At 35.5% G+C, this 13,376-nt stretch overlaps 1 protein-coding gene across 1 annotated transcript in view; it reads left to right on the top strand.

The window, feature by feature from the left end:
* UHRF2 (ubiquitin like with PHD and ring finger domains 2) overlaps positions 1-7,388 on the top strand; it is a 70,054-nt gene extending 62,666 nt beyond the window's left edge. Inside the window, exons 13-16 of the mRNA XM_033122865.1 lie at positions 388-487; positions 811-968; positions 5,245-5,343; positions 6,357-7,388. Coding sequence (XP_032978756.1) covers positions 388-487; positions 811-968; positions 5,245-5,343; positions 6,357-6,503 — 504 coding nt within the window. The 3' untranslated portion in view covers positions 6,504-7,388. The remainder of the gene's footprint in view (positions 1-387; positions 488-810; positions 969-5,244; positions 5,344-6,356) is intronic.
* Positions 7,389-13,376: the final 5,988 nt, after the last annotated feature.

The following is a 13,376-nucleotide window of genomic DNA, read 5'->3' as shown; positions in this document are numbered from 1 at the left end:
ACATGAGTACCATCTGTTGTGCTCTGTGGTTGACGTCCACTTATCTTCGTATCTAATTCCACTTTCCTTCCTCAAAATTTTCAAGCCACCTAGTCACAATTCCTGAAAACTTATCTTTCCTGTTTGAGGTCTGAAACTAAGGTCATTGTATTATAAAACAGAATATCTTAACAATCAAAACTACATGGTTTTACACTGAATTTGGGATTTTAATAGCCTTCTGTCCTTTGAATTTTGTTTCTTTAAATGTCTGTTTCCTTTATAGAAACTCAGTTCAGGGAAAGTATAGACTCCTCCTCACTCCCCTTTTAAAATTTCTCACCAGGATCTAGAATTCCCCTTCTCTGTGAAGCTTAAGTGTACATTGTACTTTTTCCCCCCCATCAGTATCCAGTAGGTTACCCTTCAGATAAGGAAGGGAAGAAGACTAAAGGACAGTCAAAGAAGCAGGCCAGTGGGGCCTCAAAAAGGCCGACTCCAGATGATGGTACGTAATGATTACAAAAAAGAAATCCTAATAACGTAGTTTCTAATAAAGAGAAAAATTAAGAGAATAAATTGAGAAATTCATAAGAAATTAAAAGCAAAGTGAAGGGGGTGTTTTGGTGGGAGGGGAGCTTTTTTTTTTTTTTAGAATTTTCATAGTGTTGGAACCCAAACAGCAGCAAATATAACTCCAAGGGACTTGAGATGCTGCTTTCTGCAGGTTATCTTCATGTTAAACATTACTGGTGCCAGTTAACTCTTTTGTTTCATAGTTCTGCTTAGAACCACTTGTAAGTCTGCTGATATATTTTTAAATAAATCTAGATGATTGTCCAAGTGCCTCCAAAGTGTTCAAAGCATCAGATTCAGCAGAACCAGTTGAGGCTTTCCAACTAACCCCTCAACAACAACATCTAATCAGAGAAGATCATCAAAACCAGAAGCTGTGGGATGAAGTGCTTGCATCTCTTGTGGAAGGACCAGTATGTAATGATTTTTTTTATTATTATTATAATAATTACATGCTCTTTCATTTATTTTTTAAATTTATTTTTAAATTATTGTATTAGTTTCAGATGTATGTACAACATAGTGATTAGACATTTATATGCCTTATGGAAGTGATCACCACGATAAATCTACTAAGTATGTGTCACTATACATAGTTATTATAAGATTTTTTTAAATAATGTTCTGATATTAACAAATGAGGAAAAATAATTTCTCTATGAAGTATCATTTTCACAAGTCAGTCAAAACTATCCTTTTATCTAATCTCATGCCATGCTGCCAGCTTTCAGAAACAATCTGAGGCAGTTTTTAAATGCTTTTAAATTTATTTTAGACCTCTTAGATGTTGGTTTTTGATCTCTCTGTGCCTAAATTTAGTAATTTATGTTGAGGTACTGTTCTTGGGAGGAATTTTTAGTTGTGGAACACACTTAATCAGAAGTTGTGGAACACAACCTAATCAGAAACTCATCAGGAAAGTTGTTATACTTCAAAGTTACCTGATAGCATAAGTCTTAAGCAATTTAGCACAATTTTCAATGTCTACATGTTCAACCTAGGGGTAAATAAACCAGCATTGATTTATTTAAATATTTCATATGTTTTGGATTTTTTCCCATTTTTTGGTAATCGTAAAATTTCAAAGTGAAAAGAATCACAAAGTTAACAGATGTGTGGATTTTGTATTAAGCTGTATTTGGCAAACGAAGCTTTCTTATCAGATCCCCAAAGCTAAAGGTTTCAAATATGGATTGTCTGTTCATTCCTTGCTCATTTGCTTTTATTGTCTTAAATTTTGCTTATGTATTTGAATCTTCTGTTTTATTAGACATTCACCCCTTGTCATGTGTAATATAGTTACTCTTCTGTTTTCTTTGCCTCCAAAGTATTACGATGTGCTGCTGTTGTGGGTGAGCTGTAGTGTTCTTTCTTGAAATTCCATCTTGTCATCTTTTAGTAATTTCTTCTGTTCCTTTTCTTTTTCTCTACATAAGCTGGAACTTCTCTTGTGTTTGAAATGGGGTTAGTGAATATCTATATGTGCTTTCTATCTATCTGTATTTAAAGGGAACTCTCATAGAGTTTTTGTGTTGCTTCTTGTTTGAGAACTAGTCATCATTATGATATTAAGGAAGAACCTTCCTGATACAATTTTTAAACTTTTAGAAATGGGTAAGGTTTGTCAAATACCCTTTGGTTTTATGTTGGATAAACCACATTTGTTCCTTTGCCTACAAATGTGATATGTTGGGTTATCCTTGGTAGAATGAGGCTTACACGTTTGAAAGATGGAAGTAAAGTGATTTAGCTCTGTGAGAAGTGTTACATGATTTTTAGCCATGAGGCCCAGGCAGAAGGAGAATCTGACTGGTAGGTCAGACTCATTAGAGCAAGTAACACACGGCAAGCAGTTGTTGATCATGGTCTTACATTATTTGGTTGGAGAGGATACAGCTGGTTAGTGATAACTCGGGGGAGTTGTAGCTGTGGGTGGGCAGAGGATGAAGTAGCAGATAGGGGTGAAGAAAAGGCCACCGGAGCACACACACAAGTTCTTTTGCACATCTCTTGTCTGCATCGGACATGTGTACTGGGCTTCACGTGAGGCTTTTAATATGTATATCCTGTTTATCAATAAAAAAATTATCAAAATGGTTGAATCCTGTGAGATTTGGCAAGGATGTACAAATCCCTATACTTGACTTTTCTACCTTTCAACCTCTTCTTTCAATGCGATTTTCATATGAAATCAAGTCACCAATTGGCAATTATCAAACCAGGAAAAAAAAGACCAAAAAAAATCCTGTCTGCTGGTGGCAGGATCTGAACGTGCCTGGGTCTGATGACGTGATGTTGCTGCAAGTGATTACCCTGGATGTTTATGTACTGTTACTGCTCTGGGCGGGTTTCATGCCCATTCTCGTCACATAAAGCAGGAACACATTTATTAAGCCAGAAAAATCAGGTATTGGCCAATGGTGACTTTTAAATAAATATACACACATGTAATATTTGCATTTATGTCCAAATGCCTTCCCTTCAAGATTCTACTTGACCTGTCATCCCTGTCTGCCTCTGTAGTTTCCTCTTGCTACTGTCAGGCCAGAACTGCTTTGGCTACAGTGATCTCTGTGTTATTTAACACACTCAACTCATTCCCACTGCTGGCCTTTACACATACTATTTCTCTCACTGGAATTCTTTTCTCTGCATCTTCATTTGGCTCACTCTATATCCTGTAAGTTTCTGCAACAGTATTACACTCCTCAGGGAGGCCTTCCCAGACTACGCTTCCTAAAACAGCCACTCTGTGCTCTGTTGCTTTAATTTACTGTGTTTCCTCAGTCATTACTATCTGAAATTGATTTTTTTATCCGTCTCCTCTCCTAAAGGAATATAAAGTTTCAGGAGAGCAGAGACTTTGCCTTTTTATCACCACTATGTGGATGAGTGCCTAGCATGTTGTACCAACTCAAAATACCTATACACATATTACAGGCACTGTGGAGGTACCAGGGAAATATCAGTCATCGACAAAGGAATTGCAGGAATAGGGTACCTGATACTAAGTTTATAGTTTTTTTCCACATCCCTCCCCCCAACTAGTACATTTTTTTAATGTGTTGCTTTTAATTAATACTTTATTGATAATATACTCGACTTTCATAATCCATGTTTATAAATAAGTTAGTATCGAGACACAACTTTGAAATGGGATCTTTGATTTTTCTCTAATTGAGGTATAATTAACAAACTACATTATATTCATTTTAGGTGTACAACATAATGATTCGATATTTGTATATATTGCAAAATGATCACTACAATAAGTCTAGTTAACATCCGTCACCATACATAGCTACAAAAATATTGTTTTTTGTGATGAGAACTTTTAAGATTTACTCTATTAGCAACTTTCAAATATGCAATACAGTAGTAACTATAGTCATCATGCTGTACATTACATCACCAGGATTTCCTTATTTTATAACTGGAAGTTTGTACTTTTGATTCCCCTTTATCCATTTTGCCCCTCCATCCCCACCCACATCAACCACCAATATCTTCTCTGTATCTGTGAGGTTGGGATGGGTTATTTGATGGTCTGTTTAGTTTCCACATATAAGTGAGATCATACTGTGTTTGTCTTACACTTTGAGATCTTTAATTTTTTTTATTTTTACTTGAAATTCTTATAAATTCTACTTTTTATATTAATATAAAGAAAACACAAAATACACTCCCCTACTACCAAAAATAAATGAATGAAGGATTATCCTTGTGACTATTCAAAAATCTACTTATCTTTCTAGTTTAATAGTACAAACAGCTTGTGTAAAATGGAATCAGTAATGGTTCTAAAGAGTATAGACTACCCATTTGATCATGTTTGCTTTAGATGGCTTTACTTTTTATAATTTAGTCCCAATTTGAGTAAAATTTAGCATCAGGAAAACAGGGGATTTTTGGATTGAGGCAAAAGTATCACAGAAGATAATCCTAGGAAAATAAATGTATTGATTTGTTTTTGTGATCTTATGTACTACAGAGTATTATTGCCCATTGCTTTTTTTTTTAAGCTTAAAAAATAAATATTCATGTTTTGTAGCAAAAGATTGAATAAATAATGCATGTTCATATACTAGAATGCTGTGCAGCTTTTTGAAAAATATATGTAAAGACCTTGAGATAAACTGTCTGTGATTTTTTAGCAGTGGAAAATAATCTCTAGAATGTGAGGTTTAAAGGGACATTTACTTTTTAATGCCATATATTTTTGACTTTGCAACCTTTTCAACCCAATCCTCATATTAAAAACTATTGTGTAATGGGGATGGCTGGTTAGCTCAGTTGGTTAGAGTGTGGTGCTGATAACACCAAGGTTGCCGGTATGTTCCCCACATGGGCCCGTGTGAGTTGCACCCTCTTAAATATAAAGAAAGAAAGAAGGAAGGAGGGAGGGAGGGAGGAAAGGAGGAAGAGAGGGAGGGAGGGAGGGAAAGGAGGAAGAAATCATTTAAAAAAAAAAAAAAAGAAAAACTAATGTGTATATCTTACAGAATTAGTTTTTATTTCAATTTCTATTATATGTTTGTTAGTCATTACAATTACTCCTTGATTTTTTTTCTTAATAGAAAACATATTAAATATTACTTAGACACTTTTTAAAATCACTTTGAATTTTATTAATATATTATGAAATGTGAAATGCTAACCTTTTTTTCCTTCCTTTTGGGTACCATCTAGAATTTTCTGAAAAAATTGGAACAGTCTTTTATGTGTGTCTGCTGCCAGGAGCTAGTTTACCAGCCTGTGACAACAGATTGCCTCCACAATGTGTGTAAAGTAAGTAGAATTTTTTTTTGTTATTTTCTCTTATTAGGCCAGAAGGCACACTAACCTCTAAACCTGTTTTCAGCATGTGAAGAAGAATTTTTCCTAAAACAGAATAGTTAATGGAATCTTGACAGTTTAGAAGCATTTAATTAAATGCACACTTTAATTCGATAGTAATAGCAGTTCAAATATATATAGTTGAGGTATTCTATCATGTTTGGCATTGTTGAGGAGGGGTTGAAATGGAGAAGAGAAAGTAAGGTTTTCTCTTTTAGTTTTTATATGTTTCATGCAGTATAATGCAAACTGCAGTAGTTCCATGCACTTAGTGGAATCTAAAACAGATTTTATCTGGCAGTATGCCCAGCATTGTTGAATATGTGTTACCAGTGTGGTGTGAAAGGAAAATTTGAGTTTTAGTAAATACAAGGTTGGAATCTTGCTTTACTGTTTTGTGATCATGTGCCCTGACCTAACTTCTGAATTTGTTTCTTTTGTAAAATGGAATCAAACCTTCCACATAGGTGTTAGTTAACTCTGTAATATATTTAGTACTTCTTTATTTACTTTTTGAAGACACGTTGTATGTTAAGTGATTTAATAAAATATATATAACTTAGTTCTAAGCAGGGGAATCCTGAATTGTTTTTCTTTAGTGCTTTATCAGGAAACCACAGGATTAAAATCCTACCTAGAAAATGAGGCTAGTGGGAATCATACATAATCTAACACCCTCATTTTACTGGATGAGGAAATTAAAGCATACAAAAGTTAAGTCGTTTACCTGAAGTCTCACAGTATGTGCTAGACGTGGCATTAACGCCATGTCTGTAGACTAGTTTTCATAGCAAGATTCAGGCCTTTACAGTTACTCATCTTTTATGTTTTTCTTGTTGCCAAACAGTGAGTTTCTAGTTCCTATTTGAAAGCATAAGTCGTTGAGTGCTTTTCTGTGTTGCTTTACCCTCAGATGAAGTTGGGTGTGTTTTCTGGGTTTTTTGTTTTGTTGTGTTTTGCCTTAGGATTGCTTACAGCGCTCTTTTAAGGCTCAAGTTTTCTCCTGCCCTGCTTGTCGGCATGATCTTGGCCAGAATTACATCATGATTCCCAATGAGACTCTGCAGACTCTACTTGACCTTTTCTTCCCTGGCTACAGCAAAGGACGGTGATCTGTCTACTTCTACTGTGTTGCTCCTGGTGATTTTTTGGACAATAAAGAATCTAAAATGGTTGGGGGTGGGTGGGGGTGGAAGCAACGGTGGACCATAATTCTCATGTTCTGAAGCAGCTAATCCTCTTTCCTACATAGCCATCATCTTGTGTGTGTGGTAAGAGGCCCATTTCTCAGCTGTCTTTTAAATATCAAAAGGTAGTTCCTGTAAGTAACAACTAGTTGTAATGAGTAAAAGTCAAAGCCACAGCTCTAGTTGATAATCCAAGTTATGATTTATTTTGCAACTACCTCAGGACAGAAAAGATTTATGGGGATTTTTTAAATCATTGAATAATTAGTTAAATGAAATTTTAGCTACACACTGCCTCCCAAATATTAGTTGTGCCTGGTTCATGTAATTTGATTTTACAGAAAAGGAAGTGACACTTGCGATCGTTGGAATGAACGCAGCTTCTGTAGTGTGCATAATACATTTTTAATGTCTTCTTCCATTACGATGTGTGTTTTGCAAAGAACAGGTTCATTTTTTAGCCCATTTTTGTGAGCTCCATTGTGCTTTTTTCTGGTGTTTTATGCAAGTTGACTACTAATGACTAATGAGAACAATATGAATGCGTTGTTGCATTAGTGTAATGTGGTGTGGTTTTGCACTTAAACAGAGGTATTCAGATGCTCTCCTTGTAAATGTTTATGAAAAGCCTCTTCTGTACTCGTCAAACTGCTTTTAGTGAATCCTTCCAGTGGTTTTACATCTGCAGAGCATTGCGGACTGGGCTGACTTTTGAGAGGACTGAAATTGCTTCATATTGTGATCCTAAATTTTATATTCACTATACTCCCTAAAGTATACCTTAATAAATATTTTATGACCAGCAAAATAGCTCATCTTGCTTCACTGTTTTATATTTGTCTGTCTTATAGTATGTATTTTTAAGAATCAATCATTTCCCGAGTATTTCATTATACATTTTTATTGAAACAGACATTTTGCACAATGTTTTACTCTTGATTTTTGGTAATGAGAACTACTATGAAATCTTAAGCTCTAAGGACAGGTTTCACCCTGGGTCTGACGCCCCACCCCCCACCCCACTAAATGGGAAAATTTTTCAATAGAAGAATCTAGTGACTGTTCTTTCATCTATAACAACCTCAATCTTACTTTCAGCTTTAGCAGAGTCAGTGCTACTTTTTATTTCACAGACGCAAGAATATTCCAAAACATAGTTCTAGTCTCTGAAACTATATTGTTATATTATCACCAGAGAAAAGTTTTAATTTGATCAAACCATTTTTCCTACCCCTGAATTCAGAGCCATATATATAGCCAATCTTTATTGAATATTTGCTTTGTACTAGTCATTTGTATGTTTTTATATGTATTCATTAAATACTACATCAATCCTAAGAGGGAGGTGCTATTATCCTCATCTTATGGATGATTGTCAAAGGTATAGAAAGGTTAAGAAACTTGCCAGAGTTCATATGCCAAGGAAATAGCAGAACTGTGCTATAAATTGAGGCAATCTGAGTGCAGACCAAATTTTACTTCTGGGCTATATAGGCTCTCACATTTGAATATAAGCCAGACTAGTTTCATTGCTTTTCCTGTATTCAATTATATTAGAAATCATGTTCAGGGAAACATTTACAGCATACTGATTGGAGCTGTATGTCACTTAGGGTTATAAATGTTGGAATCATTTTTATTTTGAAGAATCAGATTTAAATAGGACCTTCTTAGATTGACAATGAATCATTAAATTGTGTCATCTGGTGTTGTAATTCCCTCCTACATCGGCCGTATCTCTGCATGAAGGATAGGGAATATTTCCCAGTTTCAGCGACTTGAACTGGTTTAGTTCTACCACTTTTATAAGTAAAATAAGTGATTCCCACAGTTACATTATCTATTGTCTTAACTTTACTATAATGAGAGACTAGGAAAAAAAAGCTGGTTATAGTTTAACATGTTCGGAAGTGTCAGGTGTGGTCCAAAGCCAAGCAGTTTTTTTAAAGACTTCATTTTTTTAACATCAGTATCTCAGTTTGTATCTGAAAGATACAGACTTTTAGAAAACATAACAATACCCTTGTCACACATGTAAAACAAAATTTAATGGTAATTGAGTATCTAGTAAATGTTCACATTCCTATTGTCTCATATGTCATACGTGGATATTTTAAGTTAGTTTGAATCAGGAATCCAAATGAGATCTTGCATTACTATTACTATCTTAAGTATCTTTTAATCTGTATATAGCCCCTCTATCTTTTTTCTTTCCTTTACCTTTTACAATTTTTGTGTTGAAATTGTTCTGGAGTCTTTCTGACACATAGATTTTTCTGCTTATATAAACGGGGAATGGTTTAACCTGTTTCTCTTTATATTCTGTAAACTAGTAGTTAGAATTCAAACATGACCATATTCAGATTTGATTTTTTTTTTTTTCCCAAGACTTCAGAAATGGTGTGGTTGTCCTTCAGGTGGTACGTAGTATCTGATTGTCTCTCAGGCTTAAGTTTGAAAGATGAGCTTTTCCCTGGATTCTGTTACATTTAGTAGGTTACTGTGATTGCTATTAAATACTCAGCCACTTCCTTATGGTAGGATTTTTTTCTTTAATTTTTTTCTAGTTAGAGTATGCAGGGCCTCTAGTTTTAGAACTTAAGTCTGAATAATATGGTTCATTCAACAAAATATGTGCATGCTGGTATGTTTAAGGATATTAGGTAACCTTTCGAAAGCTGACTATAACACCCTTAGCTTTCTCACAACCCTGTTGTGACAATTCAGTTAACAGAAAGGGGTCCTATAAAACAAAGCTTTGGATTTCAGTGTAGATCCTACTTATAAGAGCTGTGTAGAAATCTGCTCTGACTTGCCCACTGTCTGCTATTTCTTTCTTTGCCCATGAGGGACCATACCTTTCCCCATTCTTCTTCAGAACAGCTTGAAAGACAGAGGTCATGACTGTCTACCTAATTTGAGGGAATTGAGTTTGATGGCCCACTTGCCAACAGCTCACATTGGGAAGAGCTATTCTTGTCCACTGTCTGCTAACTGGTCCCCATACTAGACCTTTAAATCCCTGAAGGAACTGATATTTAGTAACCTGGAATAATCAGACACTGCCCAGAAGAAAAAAATGATTCAACACCAGTTGCTGGACATAAGAAATCAAGAACTAACTAAGGATGACCAAACAACTACTATTAAAATAAAAATGAATGAAAGAATAAGAGTTTTACAACTATATCCTCAAGTATGAAATTGCATTGCACTGATGGAAGAAGAACAAGCTGCTGTGTGAAGAGTAATTTGAGATTAACATTCTTAAAACTAAACATGAATGTGGGGGGAAAAAAGGTAACAGACAAAACAGAATGGACACTGCCAAAATTTGAACGTATTGCTGATAATCCGTTATATATGGATATCCCACAATATGTTTATCTATTCATCTGCTGCTGATATTTGGGTTGTTTCCCGGATTTTGTTCTTATAAATAAAGCTGCTGTGAACCGTTGTGTGTAAATCTTTGAGAAATAGTTTGACAACTTCTTACAAAATCAAATATGTGCTTACCATATACTTCAATTTCATTAATTGTTATTTACTCAAAAAAAATGAAGAGGCGTTACCAAAGTAGTTTATATCATTTTATATTCTTGCCAATAGTCGATGAGAGTTCTGGTTGCCCCACATTGTTACTAACGCTTCATTTTGTCCTTTCTTGTCATTGTAACCATTCTAGAGGGTGGTTAGTTTCCATAGAAGACAAGAATGGGTTGAATATTTAGTGACCAGAGTGTGTTAGTCATTTGTAGTCACCAGCTATTTCTGGCTCTCACGTGCATGTGTCAGGATTGCACATCCTCGCCTCCTTGTGGTTTTCTAGGGCCATGTGACTAGTTGGCCAGTTATTTGTAACAAAAGCTATGTGTCACTTCTAGGCACAGCATTTTGTTGCCCTGTGGAATTTACTTTCCCCTTCCTTGGAGACCAGTAACACCAAGATAGAGCTTTCATATCAGCCTGGGTTCCAGAATGAGAGTGACCATTTTGTGATGGACATGCAACATTTGTGAGAAGTAAATCTTTTTTAAGTCCCTAAGGTTTTTGAATTGTTAACATGACCTAGCCAATTCTGATGGATAGAAGCCTTCCTAAATTCCTCAGCCTACAAGTAGACAAGGAAGTGAATTTTTTGTTGGTCATTTAATGATATGGAACTAGAACTAACACTATTTTTAAACTAAATTCTTTAATATCCAAATCAGTTGACTATGAGCTATTGATAAATTGGGTGATAGTGTGGTAAGCAACCTCTAAGATGGTCTCCAGTGATCCCCACACCCCTGGTCTTCATGCTCTGTTGTAATCTCCTCCCCTTGAATGTGGGGCAGGACTTAACTGATTCTCTTGTGTTGAATAGAATGCAGCAGAAGTGATAGGATGTCGCTTCCAAAGTCAGGTTACAAAAATACTGTCTTATACTTTCAACAACCTCTCTTGCTCGCTCTGAGAGAAGCCAGCTGTCATGTTTTGCGCTACTTTGTGGAAAGGCTCCTGTGGCAAGAAACGGATGTCTCCAGGCAGCAGCCATAGAATGAGCCTGGAAATGGATTCTTCCCCAGTCAAGCCTTCAGCTTCCGTGATTTCTGATCATCTGCTGTTATTCATACTGTGTACCCCAGTGAGCAATGTGTTTTTTTTTCTCTAGCTTCTTTCAAGACTTTTTTCTTTGTCTTTAATTTTCAGAAATTTGATTATGAGGCGTCTGAGCATGGGTTTCTTTGGATTCGTCTTATTTTGGCTTCCCTCAGCTTCTTGAATCTAGATTATATCTTCTGTCAAATTTAGAAAGTTTCTAGTCATTACTTCTTCAAATATGATTCAATCCTGCACTCTTTTTCTTCTTCTGGAACTCCAATGACATGAGTGTTAGCTCTTGTTATTGTCCCAAAGTCTCTGAGATTCTGTTCGTTTTTATTCAATGTATATATTCTCTGTTCAGATTAGATAATGCTTAATGATCTGTCTGCAGGTTCACTGATTCTTTCCTCTGTCATCTATATTCTGCTATTAAGCCCATCTAATAAGTTTTGTTTGGGTTTGTTTGTTTTTTGTTACTGTATTTTTTAGTTCTAAAATTTCCATTTTGGTCTTCTCTATATTTATTATTCAAGTTGATTCTTGATACGAGTAATTTTGCATTGGATCCTCGACATTTTGAGTATTACGAGAACTTGTTCCTATTTAAATCTTCTATTTTATAGGACAGATTCTGTTCATTTTTAGGTTTAGGTTCCGAATGCATGTTCTGGCTCACTTTTGTGGTGCAATGTCAGTTTAATTTTCAAAGTCTTTGTAGTGCTATTCTCATCTGTCCCTAGTTGGATACCACCCAGAAATCAATCTGAAACCTGGACAGTAATCCACTGGTGGACTGTTTGCTGTGTTGATTATGGTCAGTTTCATGCATGGGCTGCTTGAGGATCTGTCCAGGACTTCATATGGGGTCTGACAATTAAGTTTGTGAACTTGTTGCAGCAATGTTGCTAACCTTTTTTGATATCAGAGTGATTATTCATTATGGATTTGTACCAACTGGACAGTTAACCAAGTTTACTATTTGGAAGTGCTGAAAGACTGTGAAAAAGACGACTTGAATTTTTCGCCAACATTTCATGGCTCTTGCATCATGACAATGCAGCAGCTCACAGGGCACTGTCTGTGAGGGAGTTTTTAGCCAGTAAACAAATAACTGTATTGGAACACCCTCCCCACTCACCTGATCTGGCCCCCAATGACTTCTTTCTTTACCAAAGATGAAGGAAATATTGAAGGGAAGACATTTTGATGACATTCAGGACATCAAGGGTAATAACGACGACAGTTCGTTCTGATAGCCTTTGCAGAAAAAGAGTTCCAAAATTGCTTTGAAGTGTGGACCAGGCACTGGCGTCAGTGCATAGCTTCCCAAGGGGAGTACTTCGAAGGTGATCGTAGTGATGTTCAGCAATGAGGTATGTAGCACTTTTTCTAGGATGAGTTCGCAAACTTAATTGTCCGACCTCGTAGTATATGTAAGTACTGTCTGCAGTTTCAGGCATCCAATGGGGATCTTGGAATGCACCCCCACAGATAAGGGAAGACTACTGTATTTAGCAGCTGTGATAGGATAGAATATACTTATTGCATCTTGTGTGGAACTCGAATTCTCCCCAAAATAGGCTTTTATTTACCAAGAAACTAAAACAGGTTTAGTAATAAAGGAACCCTGTTTGAGAGGAAACTAACATTTATTAAGTACTTATGTGTCAGACACTACACTAAGTGATATTAAAACTGTCCAACAACCCAACAAAGAAGACATTTCCTTTCAATTATTAAAAAAAAAACACACTCAAGCCAGGAGAAGGAAGTAACATCTATTCCATGCTCTGTGTCTATTGGGGGTTTTGTTTGTTTTTAAAATATGAAAAATTACAAAGAAACTAACAAACACCTTGCATACAGACTCGCCCGTATTGATCATTGTTAACATACTAATTTGTTCTTAAATAAATTAAGGAACAAAATATTACAAGCAAAGGTGACATGCTTTTATCACTTTCCTTTTCCCATTTCTCTCTCCACCCAAAAAACTATCATGAATTTCATGATGCCTTTTCAGTTTAGTTTTTTGTACTTATGTGTTCATGTATAGGTATTCACAAACAAAATACAGTATTTCAAATGTTAAACTTGTTTTTTTCATTCATCTGTGTCTTAGGGCAGCCTTTAATAGCTAAATTTAGTCTCTACATTTATTATGATACTGAAATACTTAGACTTATTCCTATCATTTTGTTTTGTGTT

The sequence above is a fragment of the Rhinolophus ferrumequinum genome, chromosome 12 (genome assembly GCF_004115265.2).
Source record: "Rhinolophus ferrumequinum isolate MPI-CBG mRhiFer1 chromosome 12, mRhiFer1_v1.p, whole genome shotgun sequence".
NCBI lineage: Eukaryota > Metazoa > Chordata > Mammalia > Chiroptera > Rhinolophidae > Rhinolophus > Rhinolophus ferrumequinum.
Note: the sequence above shows the minus strand (reverse complement) of the source record. Positions and strands in the feature narration are given on the sequence as shown.